This window comes from Hyla sarda, chromosome 2 (genome assembly GCF_029499605.1).
Source record: "Hyla sarda isolate aHylSar1 chromosome 2, aHylSar1.hap1, whole genome shotgun sequence".
Lineage (NCBI taxonomy): Eukaryota > Metazoa > Chordata > Amphibia > Anura > Hylidae > Hyla > Hyla sarda.
In genome coordinates, this window is record NC_079190.1 from 218,922,359 (window position 1) to 218,941,673 (window position 19,315).

The 19,315-nt window shown below is 40.8% G+C and overlaps 1 protein-coding gene across 2 annotated transcripts in view; it reads right to left on the reverse strand.

Moving 5' to 3' along the window:
• The window catches only part of ATP2A3 (ATPase sarcoplasmic/endoplasmic reticulum Ca2+ transporting 3), a 269,997-nt gene that overhangs the window by 80,257 nt on the left and 170,425 nt on the right, over positions 1 to 19,315 (reverse strand). For both annotated transcript variants that reach the window (XM_056556395.1, XM_056556396.1), the window contains exons 9-10: positions 4,421 to 4,509; positions 2,752 to 2,854 (exon numbers count right to left, since the gene is read on the reverse strand). In XM_056556395.1, the coding sequence (XP_056412370.1) occupies positions 2,752 to 2,854; positions 4,421 to 4,509 (192 nt within the window). The remainder of the gene's footprint in view (positions 1 to 2,751; positions 2,855 to 4,420; positions 4,510 to 19,315) is intronic.

The following is a 19,315-nucleotide window of genomic DNA, read 5'->3' on the forward strand; positions in this document are numbered from 1 at the left end:
GGCCAGTCCATCACATTAATGCCTTCCTCTTGCAGGAACTGCTGACACCCTCAAGCCACATGGGTTCTAGCATTGTCTTGCATTAGAGGAGCCCAGGGCCAACCGCACCAGCATATGGTCTCACAAGTGGTCTGAGGATCTCATCTCGGTACCTAATGGCAGGAAGCTACCTCTGGCAAGCACATGGAGGGCTGTGCAGCCCCCAAAGAAATGCCACCCCACAACATTACTGACCCACCGCCAAACGGTCATGCTGGAGCATGTTGCAGGCAGCAGAACATTCTCCATGGCGTCTCCAGACTGTCACATGTGCTCAGTGTGAACCTGCTTTCATCTGTGAAGAGCACAGGGCACCAGTGGCGAATTTGCCAATCTTTGTGTTCTCTGGCAAATGCCAAACATCCTGCACGGTGTTGGACTGTAAGCACATCCCCCACCTCATACCACCCTCATGAAGTCTGTTTCTGACCGTTTGAGTGGACACATGCACATTTGTGGCCTGCTGGAGGTCATTTTGCAGGGCTCTGGCAGTGCTCCTCCTTGCACAAAGGTGGAGGTAGTGGTCCTGCTGCTGGGTTGTTGCCCTCCTACGGCCTCCTCCACATCTTCTGAAGTACTGGCCTGTCTCCTGGTAGCGCCTCCATGCTCTGGACACTACGCTGACAAAAACCGCAAACCTTCTTGCCACAGCTCGCATTGATGTGCCATCCTGGATGAGCTGCACTACCTGAGCCACTTTTGTGGGTTGTAGATTCCTTCTCATGCTACCACTAGAGTGAAAGCACCGCCAGCATTCAAAAGTGACCAAAACATCAGTGAGGAAGCATAGAAACAGAGAAGTGGTCAGTGGTCACCACCTGCAGAACCCCTCCTTTATTGGGGGGTGTCTTGCTAATTGCCTATAATTTCCACATGTTGTCTGTTCCATTTGCACAACAGCATGTGAAATTGATTGTCAATCAGTGTTGCTTCCTGAGTGGAACGTGTGTTTTCACAGAAGTGTGATTGACTTGGAGTTACATTGTATTGTTTAAGTGTTCCCTTTATTTTTTTGAGCAGTGTATTTTCCCAATTCTTGATTTGAAACCAATATCTGCTATTAATTTGCCAATAATTTACTTTGTTCACTTTAGTTTGAGGCATGATTCATGAATTTAAAATGCCCTGATATTAAAGGAGTACTCCGGTGAAAACCTTTTTTCTTTTAAATCAACTGGTGGCAGAAAGTTAAACATATTTGTAAATTACTTCTATTAAAATTTTTTAATCCTTCCTGTACTTATTAGCTGCTGAATACTACAGAGGAAATTCTTTTCTTTTTGGAATGCTCTCTGATGACATAACGAGCACAGTTCTCTATGCTGACGTTATTATGATAATAACGCTGTATTTATTGTAGTCCTTAGTGGGATTTGAACCCAAGTCCCCAGCACTGCAAGGCAGCAGTGCTAACCACTGAGCCACCATGCTGCCCTTAGGATACATCTGATATGCATGGTTGCTAAAATGGACAGAGATGTCAGCAGAGAGCACTGTGCTCGTGATGTCATCAGTGTTCCAAAAAGAAAGGAATTTCCTCTGTAGCATTCAGCAGCTAATAAGTGCTGGAAGGATTAATAGAAGTAATTTACAAATATTTTTAACTTTCTGCCAACAGTTGATTTAAAAGAAAAGGTTTTCACCGGAGTACCCTTTTAAACAAACATGGTTCTGTGTTATTAATGTGATTTGTGTATTTGCCATGAAGTCAGAAAGCTGGATAAAAGTCCTCTAAGTGTAGTAATTCCACAATTTTTGCCAGAGATTGTAGCTTTGTAAATGTCACTCGTATTTCCTGATCAACAAGACACAACGAAATAGGTAGGCAATTTGTAACTGCATGTAATAACAGGGAACAAATCATGAGATTTTACCATATATACTGCATCGCAACGTGTTATATATGGTAAAATCTTCATCCTCACCATCCCCAGGAGACATTATCAGGGATGGTCAGGATATGAAGTGTAAAATCTCCCCCGCCGGCCCTGTAAGAAGTCCCCTGGGCGGGAAGCTATACTTACCTAGTCCTGTCTTCTCAGCTGCCTGTGTCACCGCTCTGCTTCCTAAGCAGATGGAGAAGAGCAATAACGTGGGCCATGCACAGCATTTCACACTGAGGGGGCGTGATTACAGCCGAGAAGACGGACTAGATAAGTATAGCTCCTTGCCCAGGGGACTACTAACAGGGCCAGTGGGAGAACATTTTTAAACTCCATATCCTCCTTATACCTGTGGGCAGGAACATCTTCTGGGGATGGTAAGGATGAAGATTTTACTATATATAATGCTTTACCATGCAACGATTGGTTTCTGAGGGCTAAAAACAGGATTTCCTGAGTGTTAAATACAGACTTATCTTGTTCTTCAGTAGCTAACATTTACGATTAGCAAGAAATGGTAGACAAGAGAGACTGGAGAGAGTTGTTTTCACATTAAGTCGTTCCTGGTTTTACAACTGATCCCATCATAGCTCATGACCATACTGAATAAACAATACAAGTATAGATAGTTATCCACTTTATAGTTAATATACAAACTACTGCATATCACTCCCTATACTGTATGTGGCATTTCTGCTTAGCAACATATCTAAACTAATAAGAATCTTTACTAATATCCTATATAATAACCAAACTGTGTTCTTATATCTTGCTTTAAATACACTGTTATGGAGAAGAGCCTAAGTATGTATCACAGAACCATACCTACCTCATTAAAATCCAAGGATGAGTCATTACAAAGGGCACATATAGTAGCCAGTTCCACCAGACCATCGTACTGTGCACTCTGAACCGGGTTATCATCTTTCAATCTGTTTAAATTAAAGCAATAAAACAACAAGGTTTGTTTTGAAAACCAACTATATTGTTACTCTATATGCCTATAAAGTATATAGATACAGTAAAACAAAAATAGAGAAACCGAAACACAGCCAGGGAGCACAAGCAGGGAGCAAATGGTAGGTTTTCACACTGGTGTGGTGGCTCAGTGGCAGCCATCGTTGCTGTGATGCTTTGTGTGTGGGGTGGTGTGGCCTGGAGCCGGGGGCTTTGTTGGGCAACAGTGGGGCTGCCTGGCCACTGGGTCATTCCCCCATTGGGCTTGGTGCCGCGGTGGTGGTGGTGGTCACCGCTTGGCGCAATGCCTGTGGTAGTTTAGGGACCCACTCTGACTAGGTGGCCACGACTTGGCGAGTGGGCTTGTACTTTTTGATCATAATGTATTTAATACCCTGTTCGTTTTTTAAATTATGCTGAGAAGAAAGCAGATCAAAATACAAATTGTGGATGTATGGCTATGTTTCTGTTTCTCTATTTTGTTTAGTTTACATACAGTATTTCCTATATATAGGGTCTACAGAAAACAAAATAGTAAAATAATCCATTGGAGGTCACTTTACAAAACTACTCTACAATGTATTTAAAACAAAATCTCAGCAGTTTATAAAAACATAAACAGAGAGGGAAACTAAAGAGCTCTGTTGAGAAATTCCAGGTTTTGTAAGCATTGGCTTTTTCATGTTGGCAGTGTTTACCCTAATATAGTTTTTTTTGCTGTTGTTGTTGTTTTTCAAAAGAGCTTTCCAAACCAAAACAAAAAAGGTCAATTGATATGCCAAAATTTTCAACTACTAAATGCACACACAGAATAATATGTAAAACTGATGAAAAGGGTTATAAGGTCCTTAGGTCATGTGAGAGGATTGCAACAATTTTTTTTAGAGCATGTATTTTAAATCCAACATCATCATGTACTGGAGAAGTGTGCCTTTGTGGATAAGTTGGTAATTACCTGTACATAACATTATCACCAGGCCAAAATTGTTGGTACTCTTCTGTTAGAGACAAAAAAAATTAAACAAACAAATGCTCCCTGAAGCTAACAAAACTAATAAATTACTAAAAATCATTTGATGAAAAATCAGACATTGCTTTTTAATTGTGGTATAACCGAATCATTTTGAAAAACAAAATAATAAATGATGGGACCTGAACTTAAAGAGTTACGGTATTTAAAAACAACTTTTGAGATGACAGAGGGTTTTATGATTTTTGTAACTTTGGAAGTGACTTCTGCACTTGATCGAAAAGTATGGGATTCACTAAAAGGTTGTATGCCAGCATGGTGCATGGTGAAAAGTCATTGATTCACTGTCCCTGCTCTACATGCTGATCCCCCTGCAGTAAGCTTATAATAAAGGTTTGCATGTTTCAGTTAGATTTGTCTTTGCAGGCCATGTTCACATATCAGAATTTCACATTGGAATCCGGCACGGAGATTTCGATGCAACAGTCCCATTGAATTTTGTATAAAATTAGAAATTTAACTTTTTCAGGATAAAGAAGAGAAGGTTTAAAATTTGAAAATCAGTACTCACACTTGCCCTTCTGGAGCATAAGTAGATCCAGTAATAGTGAATTCATGAAGACTGCAGTTCATTCCTTCAATCTTCTCAACTACAAACATCTTTAGAGAAGAAAAGAACACATCATTTGGACCTACGTACACCCTGGGTATAATTTACAGATGTCCAAACAAGGTAATACAACTCACAAAGCAGCTGAATTGTTGGCAAGGTACCACTGCAATTTTCTGATTTTTGTTCTACACGATTACCCTTGGATCACTAAAATGGTTTAACTTAATGAATCTCACTAACATTACAAATCAAGTGCAATTTAAGCTTGGCACACAGACCTGTCATATTAAGAAAAACCTAAAATACACACAGTCTGAGAACACCCAAACACATTTGTCTTTGAAGCCCTTAATAGGATTCTGTCTGTTGAATATATATATATCTCAACCGAAGAATGCAGCAGCACACTGCCAGCACAAGGATATAGGTGAAACATGAACATGCAGATAAAACATGGAGAGCTATACAGCTATGGTGTAATAGATGCAAATGTGAAACTATGAGATAGTGAGGCACTTAGCTCGCAAATCTGTCTCCGCCGGCGGTCAAATAGCTTGGACCGTCCCACCGCGATAAAGTGGCCTCATTGGGACGGACCCTACACTGTGAATATGCCTCTGTGTGAACAGTTCAGTAAGCATGGCAGGATCTGGAACATCCAAGACACCTTATATACACACCTGATAGAGGTGGGTGGGGTGCAAGGCCAACATGGAGGTAGCCACTCCCCCGTATGTGTAATACAGACAAAGAATAAGTCTACCAGCACTTTAGTTGATACCAAACTATTATATGGACCTGGCCTACAGGTGCACGCTACTAGGCTAAATATACAGCAACAGAAGAATGCAGCAGCACACTGCCAGCACAAGGATATAGGGGGAGTGGCTACCTCCATGTTGGCCTTGCACCCCACCCACCTCTATCAGGTGTGTATAGAAGGTGTCTTGGCTGTTCCAGACCATGCCATACTTACTGAACTGTTCCCACAGAGGCATATTCACAGTGTAGGGTCCGTCCCAATGAGGCCACCTAATCGCGGTAGGACGGTCCAAACTATTTGACCGCCGGCGAAGACAAATTTGCGAGCTAAGTGCCTCACCATCTCATAGTTTCACATTTGCATCTATTACACCATAGCTGTATAGCTCTCCACGTTTTATCTGCATGTTCATGTTTCACCTATATTCTTGTGCTGGCAGTGTGCTGCTGCATTCTTCTGTTGCTGTATATTTAGCCTAGTAGCGTGCACCTGCAGGCCAGGTCCATATAATAGTTTGGTATCAACTAAAGTGCTGGCTGACTTATTCTTTGTCTATATATGTAAACATTTTTTTTTTTTTTTAAGTGCAACTGTCATGTGTTTTTAGCCCCCCAGACTACTACAACGTTGTTACAGATGTCCATAACGTGAGTGTAACCCTACCTTTATCATTTTTCCTCCTTTTATAACTTATAAAATACATTTATCCAGTTGTCAGGCACAGTCGGATGGGCGTGGCTTTGGGTTCGCAAAGCCCCGCCGCCACGCCTATTGTCTTTCAGCGCTGGGACTGTTGTGTAGTAAGATGCGCCCCTCCCTTCCTCTAGTACTGCAGCTGCACAACGAGTGCATAGGACCAAAGCATCAAATCTGAAGTGGATATGGTACGTGTGAATGTACCCTATATATTTTTTTATTGATTTTCTGTACATGATAAAGGGGTAGCCATCTTGTCTCTTTTTTAAAGAAATAAGCTGGCAAACTACACAGAGATTACATAGTTAATTACTACAAGTAATGTAGAATCACACAGATCATTATACATGGTGCACCTAGTGGATTTTAGACCTTTTTATTTAGGACATTTTTTCTAAGCATTATATGGGAGATACAGAGGTCTTGATACCATTTTGGGGTACATGTGACACGCTGATTACTTTGTTTCATTTTTTATTAGGTGGTACAAATAAAAGATTAGTTCTTCCACAAGTTTTTGTCGAAATTCTTCATGTAGTATAAATAACAGGTTATTTTTATTCTGCAGTTTGATGCCAATATGTTGCTACCTAATTTCCATACTTCATGGTTTACAAACTTTACACATTTACAAAATATCACAAAAACTATTTTCTAAAAAAATGCTTTTATAGTGTCACCATATTCTTAGAGCTGTTACTTTTTTTTTCACCAATAGAGCTGTGTGAAGGTTTGTTTTTTTGTGGGATAACCTGTGGTTTTCAAATAGTATTACTGTGGGTACATCTGACATTTTCATAATTTTTTATAAGATTTTTAGGATTACCAAATAATTTTTGTACTTTGTAATTTTAGTAATTTTGGCAAGTTTATCATTTTTCTTTTCTGGTGTTGACAGTGCAGCATAAATGATTCTATTCTAGAGGTAGGTATAATAATGGTGATACCTCATTTATGTAATTTTTTTATGGTTTACTATACTGACAATATAAAACTATTTTGGTTTTGGTTTGTGCATTATATTTGTGCTATAATGTTGTGTGAGGGCTAGTTGATGTTTTTAGTGGAACCTTTTTGGGGTCAATGAAACTTATTGATCACTTATTTTAGTTATACAGAGGCAGCATTACATGAACCAGTCAATTTGGCAAGTTTTTTTTTATACATTTTTTTACAGCTTTCATCGTGTGTGTTAAATAATTGTTTTATTGCTTGGGTTGTTATGGATGCGACAAATACCAAATGTGTGTATATAAAAAAAAAAATATATATATATATTTATTTTATTTTTTGTTAAAAACTTTATTCAAAATGGATAAAAGGGGGATTGTGTATATTTATTTTTGTTTACTTTGACGTTTATATTTATATTCTTAAATTATTTTGACTTTTTTTATTTTTTTTTTATGAAGGACTGCACTGTGCAATCTGCTGCTTGCCGTACAGATCTGAACTGCAATGTAAAGCCTGGTAACTTATTTATAAGAGCAATCAGCTTCTCAAATGAGACCCAATGTTGCATATGTTTTTGTGGTACCGTATATGTTTTTGTTTGTGCCTCTGGTACCTGGTTTTGGACAGGTACCAAAGGTACTAGGGTTACCCTTTCTAGGATGAGTGCCCTGGCTACATGCCAGACAGTCAGGATGAATCCTAAGACCAAGGGAAAGTGCAATTTTTGGTTATAATGTAGGGGGGAGCTAGGTAGTGTAGGGACAGCGAGGCACCACTATATCTACCCAGAGTATTGAACGAAAAGTACCAGCTCACTCTTCAATTTAAAGTATGTGCAAACAGTTACTAAAAATATGTGATTAGTGTAATACACTATCTGACAGAGGAGCATGCAAGTACTTTGCATAAATTTCAGACCATTCAATTTTATGCCCGAGTCAACATAGAGGCAAAACTATATATTTATGGTGGGATTTTGATGTATTTTTACCCCAAAATGTTATATTTAAAGTTTTATTTCATCTTGCTATGTCTGATCCTAGAATTTTCTGATGATAATAGTTGATTGGTGGGAATTGAATTCTCTAATTAGTATAGTTTAATGTATTAACTTCAATCAAGTCTCATGTTCTGGCCTGTTTTCCCTCTCTCCTGGGGACGACTCTTGGCTTTGTTTCTGACTACCTTACTGCTTTATCAATAATGCAGCCACTGATTGGTGAGTATTCTGGGGATCGCAACCTCATAATCTGAAAAGGGTTAAAGAGGTATTCCAGGATTTTTTTTTCTTCCACCTTTGAGCCCATGGTTTCAAATTATACTGTATAATATGCTTCTATTACCTCTGTGCGCTACTTTGTCCTGTTTTCATACACAGGACCCATACCCGGAAGCACTTCAGTGCAAGCCTTTTTTTTATTTTACTGTTGTCTTAGACCCATGGCTATGCTGCAGTGTGTGGGAAGCTGATCAGGCTCTACACCAGAGTAACACTGACAGGCTTGACATTATCAGTAGGTGGTGGTTGCTTGCCAGTGTGACGCTGACAGCTGGGGTAAGGAAGAATGCTCTTGGTATATAGCAAAGTCTGTTCGGCACTGCTCTAATCTGGTCGTCACTAGGTATATGGACAGGTATGGCAAGGAAAACTTGCGTTAAGACAGGTGGTGCTCTGACTAATCCAGGTATATACCAATATGATGCAAAGAGAAATAATACAGTCGGCAACTCACCAATTCATCTTTGTCGTTTCTTCTTCATTGAAAATACTCACATGTATACATATATATACGACTGGGAGGGACATGCACGGGGGGGTACAGCTAACGTGACTAATGACTTAACGGGTAGGAGGTATACTGCATCAATTACATAGAACATTACTGTAAAAACACTGCGATATCTACTTTATTGTTAAAGGGGTTATCCAAGAAAAATTTTTTTTTTTTTATATATCAACTCGCTCCAGAAAGTTAAACAGATTTGTAAATTACTTCTATTAAAAAAAAATCTTAATCCTTTTAGTACTTATGAGCTTCTGAAGTTAAGGTTGTTCTTTTCTGTCTAAGTGCTCTCTGATGACACGTGTCTCGGGAACTGCCCAGTTTAGAAGAGGTTTGCTATGGGGAAATGCTTCTAAACTGGGCAGTTCCCGAGACAGGTGTCACCAGAGAGCACTTAGACAGAAAAGAACAACCTTAATTTCAGAACCTCATAATACAGAAAGGATTAAGATTTTTTAATAGAAGTAATTTACAAATCTGTTTAACTTTCTGGAGCCAGTTGATATATATAAAAGTTTTTTTTCCTGGATAATCCCTTTAAGTCCTAACAGCCCCGTTGCTATTTGTAGAAGTCGCTTCTCTGCTTTTATTCCGGGTATAGCTTCCACTTTCTCTAAATTGGCAAATCGCAGTAATTCTGGGTTGCCATCGTGGGCCTCTATTATTTGGGATATCAGACAGGGAGCTCCTTTGCCAGTGCCTATGGAATAGAAAGGTTTCCCAATTCGTATAAATAATAGTCTGATTCAGTGTCTTTTTCCCACATAATAGAAGCCACAAGGGCAAAATATAACATATACCACATTTTTGGACCAACATGTTATTAGATCTTTTACAGTGTAATTCACATGTCCTAATTTGAGACTTAACGCACAGGTTATATTTCCAAAAATTGCAGCTTTTACATTGCAGATTACCTTGTGACACTAAATTACCTAACCATGTTTTCTGTTTTTTTTTCCCCTGAGAATTCTTAGTTTTTAAAACGTCACCTATAGTTTTTTTTTTTTTTTTGGCTTCTATTACGTGGGAAAAACTATACGAATTAGGGAACATTTTTATTCCATACGCCCTGGAAAAGGAGCTCCCCGTCCGAAATCCTATGTAATAGAGGCCCACGATGGCAACCCAGAAGTACTGCGATTTACCGGTTTAGAGAAAGTGGAAGCTATACCCGGCATAAAAGCAGAGAGGCGACTTCTACAAAGAGACGCACTGGATAATACATTCTAATGCAATTGGTCCGTTAGGACTTAGTGATAAAGTAGATATCAGTGTGTTTTTGAAGTTATGTTCTTCTATGTAACTTGATGCACTATACCTCCTTCTGTCGTCGCCTAGCTGTAACCCCCCTGCATGTCCCTCTCTGTTGTATATATGTATACATGTGAGAATTTTCAACAAAGAAGAAACAACAAAGATGAATAGGTGAGTCGTAATTATTTCTCTTTGCATCATATCAAGAATGCTCTGGCAGATCCAGAAAGACAGCTGCTGGCATCAGGACCAGAGTAGAAAGCATGTGACTGCCTAGCAACTGACTGGAGCTTTTGCTGCTCACTGGGACTAGTTGCTTGAGTAGGACAAAATTCAGAAAGGTAAAAGAAAAAAAAAAAATTATAATAATTATAGGCCAAAGCAACAATTTCTTCTTTTTTCGATTTGTAGCTTAGTTACAGCTTGGTAGCACAGATCTATGGATAAAAAAAAATATATGGTGAAGAATAGTGCTAGTGCACTATACACACTTCTTTTGCTAGCAAATTGTAGGATATAACTATATCCGGAAACCTCTGCACTATTTATTCTTGGCATTTACGGACTGTATTTTAGAAAGGAATGTTACAACAGTAAAGCTCTACTGTTTGACTTGCGGCAGGGAACAGAAAAGAGCCACCTAGAGGCAGTTTTTTTCAATCACTTTAAAAGCATAAAGGTTGAGAAATTTAACACCAACTTAATAGTAAAGGGTCTTATAATTGCATAAGGAACAATATATTAACCCCTTAACGACCACTGACGAATATTTCTGTCCGTAGCCAGCTCCCGATCTGTGACGCGCGCTCAGAAGCTGAGCACGCTTCCTATCTGCAGGGTCCCGGTTGCTATCAGCAATCAGGACCCACGGCTAATACCGGACATTGCCGATTGGGCTGATGTCCGGTATTAACCCTTTAGACGCCGCAATCAAAGTTCTTTGCGGCGTCTAAAATGGGAGAATATGCTGCCGGCTAACTCAGCGGAGCTGTTCGGGACCACCGCGGTGAAATCGCAGAGAGAACAGCAGGAGGCTCCCTACCTGGCTCCACACTGTTCGATCAGTGTTTGATTGCTCTAAGCCTTAGATCCAGGCTTGAGCAATAAAGTGCAGATAACACTGATCAATGCAATGCTTAGTTACCCACAACTCCAAAAAAAAAAAAAAATAAGTACAGTATGAAGTGCAGACCTGGACATTGATCTAACAAGTTAAAACTGTGCAGGAACAGGAAGAATTATGTGGAAGATTTATCAAAACGTGTGGAGAGGAAAAGTTGACCAGCTGTCCATAGCAACCAATCAGATAGCTTCTTTCATTTTTAACAAGGCCTCTGAAAAATAAAAGAAGCAATGTGACTGGTTGCTATGGGCAACTGATCAACCTTTCCTCTGCACAGGTTTTGATAAATCACCCCCCCCCCTCCATATCTTTTTGATAATGTTACAAATTAACAGTTTAGAATACATACTTACATACATACAACAAAACTGTATTGTCAACTGCTGTGTAGTAATGAACATGTGTGAAGTGCTACAAGATCAATAACCTGAACCTAAAAGTTTTTGTTCACCTCCATTTTCCAGTGCTCCTTGCTTCATATCAGAGACTAAATGTAAAAAATGTAATAACAGAAGTTTTTTTTTTTTTTTTACTTCTTTATAAAGAAGTGGTGGGAATGACTGTGTAAGGCAATGGAATGAGGAGATTGCATTCAGTAAATATGGTGATAATAAGAGTAACATCATTTTAACTGCTAATATTGACTTGAACACAACTTGGTTGCTGTTCCACATTTAAGAATAGAAAAAATATGTTTGTGGCTTCAGTGTACAGAGGAAAGATAAATAGCCTAACTACAGGTACAAACCAACATCAAGCTGACCACAAGCTCTGAACACTGTCATCATTCTTTGTTGTAAGGTATAGCAATCACATGCCTATTCCACTCTGTGGTTTCCAAGACTACAATAGAAACATGAACTTTAAAGAAGATTGTACAAAAATAGTTACAAATTCAAAATAGCAAACAATACAATTGTATCATGTAACCATGTCAATCATGATGTCTTAATATATGGCAAATTCTGCTGAAGTAGTTAACTTGAAGTATTCATTTATTTCTCATGTATTTCTTTAACGTTGCATTCCCACATGCAAGTGAACTTATGCTGCCAAACAATGCCACCATACCTTCATCAGTCACGTGTCAATAAATTATATAATAAAATTAACTGTACTACTATAAAATGTGCATTAGAAGTACATCAAAAAATGTAAATACGTTTTTTTTCTTGATGAAATTTTTAATTGCCGCCTCCCCAGTCAAAAAACATGCCTGTGTGTCACTTCTGTGACGTGTCATGTGACATCACCGACGCTTCCATCAAGTGCTACCCCATATACATAACTTATAAGCTAGAGATTGAAATTACTAGCCTGGCTTTTGGAACATTACTGGGCAGGGAGAGCAAGTAACACGTAAGAAAAGATAAAAGGTGGACCATGTGAAGGAAAAAAAACCTGCAGTTCCACCATTGTTTATTGGGTTTTGTTTTTGCAGCATTCACCATGCAACAGGGACGGAGGGCCCGGCCGGGTAAGGGGCGCGCCGCCGCCTCTTCTGGGGATCCAGGACACTTGTCCCGGATCCCCAGGTGAACGAGCACTGCTTTCAGCTGTATGTGTGGCTCAGGCACATACAGCTAAAAGCCTCCTCTCTGTGTGAGCTGCATCTGTGGCCTACACAGAGAGGAGATGTGACTTCCGCCCCACCGCGCAGTGCAGGCACCGATTACGTCACTCATCTGCGCCTGCATTGTGGAGGCCGAAGAACATGGCCGGTAGAAGACCTGAGGAGGTCGCTGTGTGGGACAGGTAAGTGTCTCTTTTTGTTTTGTTTTTTACAATTTTTTTGCTTCAACTTGCAGGGAAGGTAAGGGAAGGGGATGGCATACTTGGCTACCCCCCACATACCTGGCTGTCCTCCATACCTGGCTGCCTAACCTGGCCCACATTCCTGGCTGCCTAACTACCTATCTAGCTTCCTGGATACCTACATACCTGGATACCTAATTACAAACCTAACTACCTAGCTACATAGCTGTGGGGAAGAATAAAATAATCCAGTATTTTAAGATCCATGACCTGACTGGTGCTGTGATTTCGGGACTTTGTTTGTATTGAACCTGGGCTGGCTGCCTAGGCATTCACATGCACAGAGGTCAATCCCCGGTGCTGTCTCACATCCCTGCTCTGTAACTACTTAGGTAGCTACCTATATTGCTGGCTAGTTACCTTCCTACTGCTACCGCTCACCACCCTATAATGTCAGATGTTGGAATGGAGTGAGAGAGAACCAATAAAAGAGCTTTCTGCTCTTTAAGCTACCACCACTAGACAGCTAAAGCAATGTTTTGTTCGGGTATTATTTTGTAGTTCTTGTGGTTTAAAGATATTTTTAGAAACCAGTATGGTTTTGTTAGATTAACAAGAGTGGTGATAAGGTTATTTAAAGGCCACCACTGCTGTTTTGAGCCCAAGAGCATCATCCATGGTGCACAGCCATTTCTCATTCTCTCTATTTTAGGGGGCAGGGCAAAAATTGTTGTCTGTTGGCTGTTTGTCAGTAGTACATACATAGTTGCTTCCTTTCCCTGAAGTCTGGCAAATTGTAGCACACCACCGCCCTCTCTGCTAAGTCATGACATAGTGTTAGCAATAGTGCACTAAACTTTGAATAAACTGTGCTGTGAATTAATAAAAAGGATATGTGGAGGAAGAAGAGGGTTACTGATGCTCTGGCTTTGTAAAGTGCTGTAAGCAGAAATGCACAAAATAGCAGCAGCAATTAAGGGATTACACTAGGCACTGACCTGCCACTGCTACTAGTACTTATAAGAAACTTAAGGAGATGTTGGGTGGAGGATTACACTGCAGTAGATACACTGCTATTAACACAAGGGACAACAGCCTTTAGTCTATTGGGTTAAAATAGATGAAAAGGGAAGCCTTGACCTTCCTTTTAGTACCAGTGGGTCATCTTCAGTAGGCAGACTGGCTCAGCTTGCAGGTACACAGCCAAGGTTGCGTTTCTCTCTCTCTCTCTCTCTCTCCTACACAGAGCATATGCTAAGCCCCACCCCCACTCCCTGTAATCCATCTTGCATGCTGTGTGTATTGCTAGAGACAGAGTACCCTTACAAACAGGCAGTGAACAACAGAAAACAGGAAATAGAGACTCCTAGAGCTGTTTTTCTGGGGCAGGAAATCACTTTTGGTAAATGAAGATTTTTACTAAAATGTCTAAAATCACATAAGTTATCACATCGAGTGAGCTTGCTTAAAAGTGAGCCTTTAACAAGAATGACACCAGCAGGGGCGGACTGACAACACTCTGGGCCCCCGGACCAAATAAAGCAAGGGCCCCCTGTGAGGCTCGGACCATGGTCACACCTCTGCCACCCCCTTATCCCACCCAAATCCCTCCTCATACCCCACCCCTGCACACAAAATAAAATTATATAAATACATATATTTAAAACATGTTAACATAGGTAAGATAATTTTCCATAAGCAATAATACCAGTATACAAGGAGGAAATATATACCATCACACAATGACTGGATAATACCACCATACTGTACTGAATAAGACCACTATACACAGTGCCCATAAAGCGATAGATACCAGCTGTACACAGCATCTGTATACCATATAAGTGCCTATATACAGGACCACAGCTCAAGGCCTGGCCTAACACCCCCCCCCCCTTCCCCCCGCATGCTATCTTTCTCATTGTCAATGAAAAAAATATTTGAAAACACAGGCCAAGAAAAACATGAGCCCTTTAGTTTAATAAGGAAGGAAAGAGGACTATTATCACCATAAATAATAAATATTACCACCATACTGTTACTGACCAAATCCTGTATACTGAGACCAATATTATCAATAATACCAGTATACAAGTGAGAAGAATACTGTCACACCATGACTACGATTACCACCACATAGTGACTGTATAAAAACCACTGACCAGAGACAAATCTCCCCCCCATACAAAGCCCGATATAGTGGTGACCCCTGACTCTAAACAAATACTGCAGACCATGTAAGTAATTACACTGCAGTTACACCTACTGACTCACAGGAGGAGTCTTCTTGAGTTCGTTCTCTTTCCTTTTCTGTCTTGCTCAGACCATCACAAAGTCTTCTTCCAATCACTCTTATTCACAGAATCTGCCAGACAACAAACATATCAGGCACCACACTTTTTCAGCACATTCCCCACTGTTCCCTTTACTCAGTGCCCCAAATAATTCCTTCCTCGGTGCCCTGCATAGTATAATCAAAACAGAATGACCGTAAATTCAGGAGTTAGTCCGGCACAGAGAGGAACCATCAGGGAGCCAGATAAAATCAATGGATTTATTAGATGCAACGCGTTTCACTGCGCATGCACAGCGAAACGTGTTGCATCTAATAAATCCATTGATTTTATCTGGCTCCCTGATGGTCCCTCTCTGCGCCGGACTAACTCCTGAATTTACGGTCATTCTGTTTTGATTCTACTTCCACCCAGGAGGGCTGCAGTGGACCAACACATATATTCATTGTATGCTTTACCTTGTGTGTGGGCACACAACCAACTCCGGTAAGCGGCTTGGGAATGACCTTCCCCTTCCCCCACTAACAAGACCTGCTGATCCCGCACATGAGGCGCCTTCCTCCCTCTCTCTGCATAGTATAAGGGAGTAAGTATGTGTGTTGGGGAAAAGAGTAGGGGAATTGGGTGGTGGTGTGTAGGTAGTTTTCCCTCCCCTATTAGGTAGATGCCCCCAATGGGTAGGTAGGGTATTCCCCCTATAAGGTAAAAACTCCCATTAGGTTGGTAATGCCCCCAGTAGGTAGGTAGTAGATAATGCAACCAGTGGGTAGGTTGTAGGTGATGTCCCCAGGTAGGCAGTAGGTAATGCCTCAAGTAGATAATGCCTGAGGTAGGTAATGCCCCAGTAGATAGTGCCCCCCAGGTAGATAATGCCCCTAGTAGGTAGTTCCCTTAGTAATTAGTGCCCCCAGGTAGGTCATGCCTCCAGTAAGTAGCTCCCTTAGGCAGGTATTGCCCCAGGATATGATAGATATGAGATAGATAGAGAGATAGATATGAGATAGATATCTTAAAGGATCTCCCAGCATCACACAAAAATCGATGAACAAAATAGTGTTTTATTCCATATCCAGTGTCATACAGCAACGTTTCAATCAACTCATCCAGATCTTTCTCAAACCACGTACAAACAAGTGAACACTATTTTTTTCATCGATATTTGTGTGCTGCTGGGAGATTTTTTATGCTGTTTAAATAGTAGTCTCCTAAACCGGACTCCAGAACCCGTGGGCACCTTTAATAATTTACTATGAAGGGATGTGCAGTTTTTCTTCTTCTGATAGATCGATAGATCAGTGTTTCCCCAACCAGGGTGCCTCCAACTGTTGCAAAACTATAACTCTCAGCATGCCTGTACAGCCAAAAGTATGCTGGGAGTTATAGTTTTGAAAAAGCTGGAGGCACTGTGGTCAGGAAACACTAAGATATAAGATAGATATGAGAGAGACAGAGAGAGACAGAGAGAGACAGAGAGACAGAGACAGAGAGAGACAGAGACAGAGAGACAGAGAGACAGAGAGACAGAGAGAGAGAGAGAGAGAGAGAGAGAGAGATATGGCATAGATAGATATGAGATAGATAGATTTTTAACAACCAGGGTGCCTCCAGCTGTTGTAAAACTTCCAGCATGTCTTTGGCTGTCCAGACATGCTGAGAGTTGTAGTTTAGCAACAGCTGGATGCACCCTGGTTGGGAAACATTAAGAAATTGCCTACTTACCTCCCATTGTCCCCCAAACAGCAATTTGCCCCCTCCCTTTTTACTCTAATCTATCTATATACCACCTACCTACGCGTTTCCCAACCAGGGTGCCTTCAGCTGTTGCAACACTTCAACTCGAAGCATGCCTGGACAGCCAAAGGCATGCTCGGAGTTGTAGTTGTACAACAGCTGGAGACACCCTGGTCAGGAAACATTGAGAAATTGCCCATTTACCTCCCATTGCCCCCCAAACAGCAATTTGCCCCCTACCTTTTTACTCCCTGAAAGTTACCTGTTGAATGGGGTGGCCTCAGCAGTGGGCAGGGGAAGTCTTCCTGTTCCTTTTCGGTGCGGGCGGGTGTTGGTGGAGCTGGAAGTAAAGCATCTGCCTTCTCCACCAATAGGGCTGCAGCCTGCTTGCAAAAGAGTGTGGGGGGGGGGGAGGGGGAGGAGCGTCCCTCTCTGCTCTCCTCTCCCAGAAAGGCATTGCAGCCGCGGCCTCTTCCCTCACATTAAAGGGCCAGAGGCTAAGCATTTGATAAGAGAAAACAGTGCTGCAGCGGCGGTCTCCCTCTCAGGCTCAAGTGCCCCACCATCTGTCTGGCTCTTCTGTGCTGCGGCTGCTGCAGGGGGGTACAGCGGGAACCCAGGCCCATTACAGGGGTACTGGCTGTACCCCCCTGATGGCAGTCCTGAGTAGCGATGGCAGGCCCTTACCGGCCTCGCCTTACCTTTATACTTTGATATTTTTTATGCATACGCCCTCCTGCCATCCTCTCAGCTGATTGGGCCATCGCAATTTCATCGTGATAGTCCCGTTCAGCTCCACTGAGCTGCCGGGATTCTTTCACTTTCATTTTAGATGCTGCGATCGATGCCTCTAAAGGGTTAATGCTGGGAATTGGCCAGCGATGCCCGGCATTAACCCTGGGTCCTGGCTGCTAATAGCAGTCGGGACCCACTGGGTGTAACGCACACTCAGCCCGTGAGTATGTTTTAAGCACCACTAAGGGGACCAGGGCATCCAGGTACACCCTGCGTCCTTAAAAGGGGTACTCCACTGGAAAAAAAAATTCTTTAAATCAACTGGTGCCAGAAAGTTAGACAGATTTGTAAATTACTTCTATTTAAAAATCTTAATACTTCCAGTACTTATCAGCTGATGTATGCTACAGAGGAAGTTCTTTTGTTTTTGTATTTCCTTTCTGTCTGACCACAGTGCTCCCTGCTGACACCTCTGTCCATTTTAGGAACTGTCCAGAGTAGGAGCAAATCCCCACAGAAAACCTATCCTGCTCTGGACAGTTCCTAAAATGAACAAAGGTGTCAGCAGAGAGCACTGTGGTCAGACGGAAAGAAAATTCAGAGAAATTCAGAGAGAATTTCCTGTGCAATATATAGCAGCTGATAAGTACTGGAAGGATTAAGATTTTAAAATAGAAGTAATTTACAAATCTGTTTAACTTTCTGGCACCAGTTGATTTAAAAAATAATATTTTCCAGAGGAGTACACATTTAAGGACTCGGCCGCAAGGACGTACCCATATGCCCTGTGTCCTTAACAGGTTAAAATCTTCACATTTTGTTTATAATTACATATAATATTACACAGACCTAACAGGGAACAACCAGCATCTTTTGCTAACTTCAATGCTGGATTTCAATCTTGATGGAGTTTAATAACCCTTCACATTGTTGCAACTGATAACTCTCTCAAAAAAGTTAAAAAGATAAAAAAAAGTCAAGTCCAACAGCTAATATCTACAAGCACTCCCCTTTTAGATTTGTGTTGGTTTTTATGCAAATTCCAAGACATCAATATTAAAAGATTGCATTATTTTTAATTAATTAAGAAAGCTAGATACATGTCCCATATGTATGGTGATTCCATAATAGAAAACTATTACCGGTATTAGCATATTGCCTATCCCTTATTTGTTTCTAGTATGGAAAGATTCCCAAATTGGCACAGAGGAGGACAAAAACGGTCTGGTTTTCCCCATATTAACTACAGTTTAGGTTTCACTTTACCAGAGCAAACAGAGAAATAAAACATGAACTGTGAGGGGTTGCTAGGGGAAAACCAAACACTTTTTATCATCTGACAGACTGATAAATCTAACGTCTGTTGCAGAATCTATATCAAAATTCCACAACCAAAAAGTAAACACAATTTTAACCTTACCAAATCATTTACAGCAGAAGTTTGTGTAGATTTCTTCATAGCCATGAATGTTAAAATCTGCATTGCATGTATTAAAACTAAATGTTTTGGATTTCACTACAGATTTAGTAGTGGAGAGGTGGCCTTAAAATGAAAATCTGCAACAAAATCTATATTAAAGTACATCTTAAAATCTGCAGGTCAGTATATACAACTTACAAATGCATGTGTGTGTTTTTCATGTAGGTTCATATGCATTTTCACACTAAATTTATATACACCTGTATGAACCTACCCTACACCTAGTTCTTATTGTTCATGCTCAGAAAAACAATATGGATGTTACCCAGTATAAATTAGGT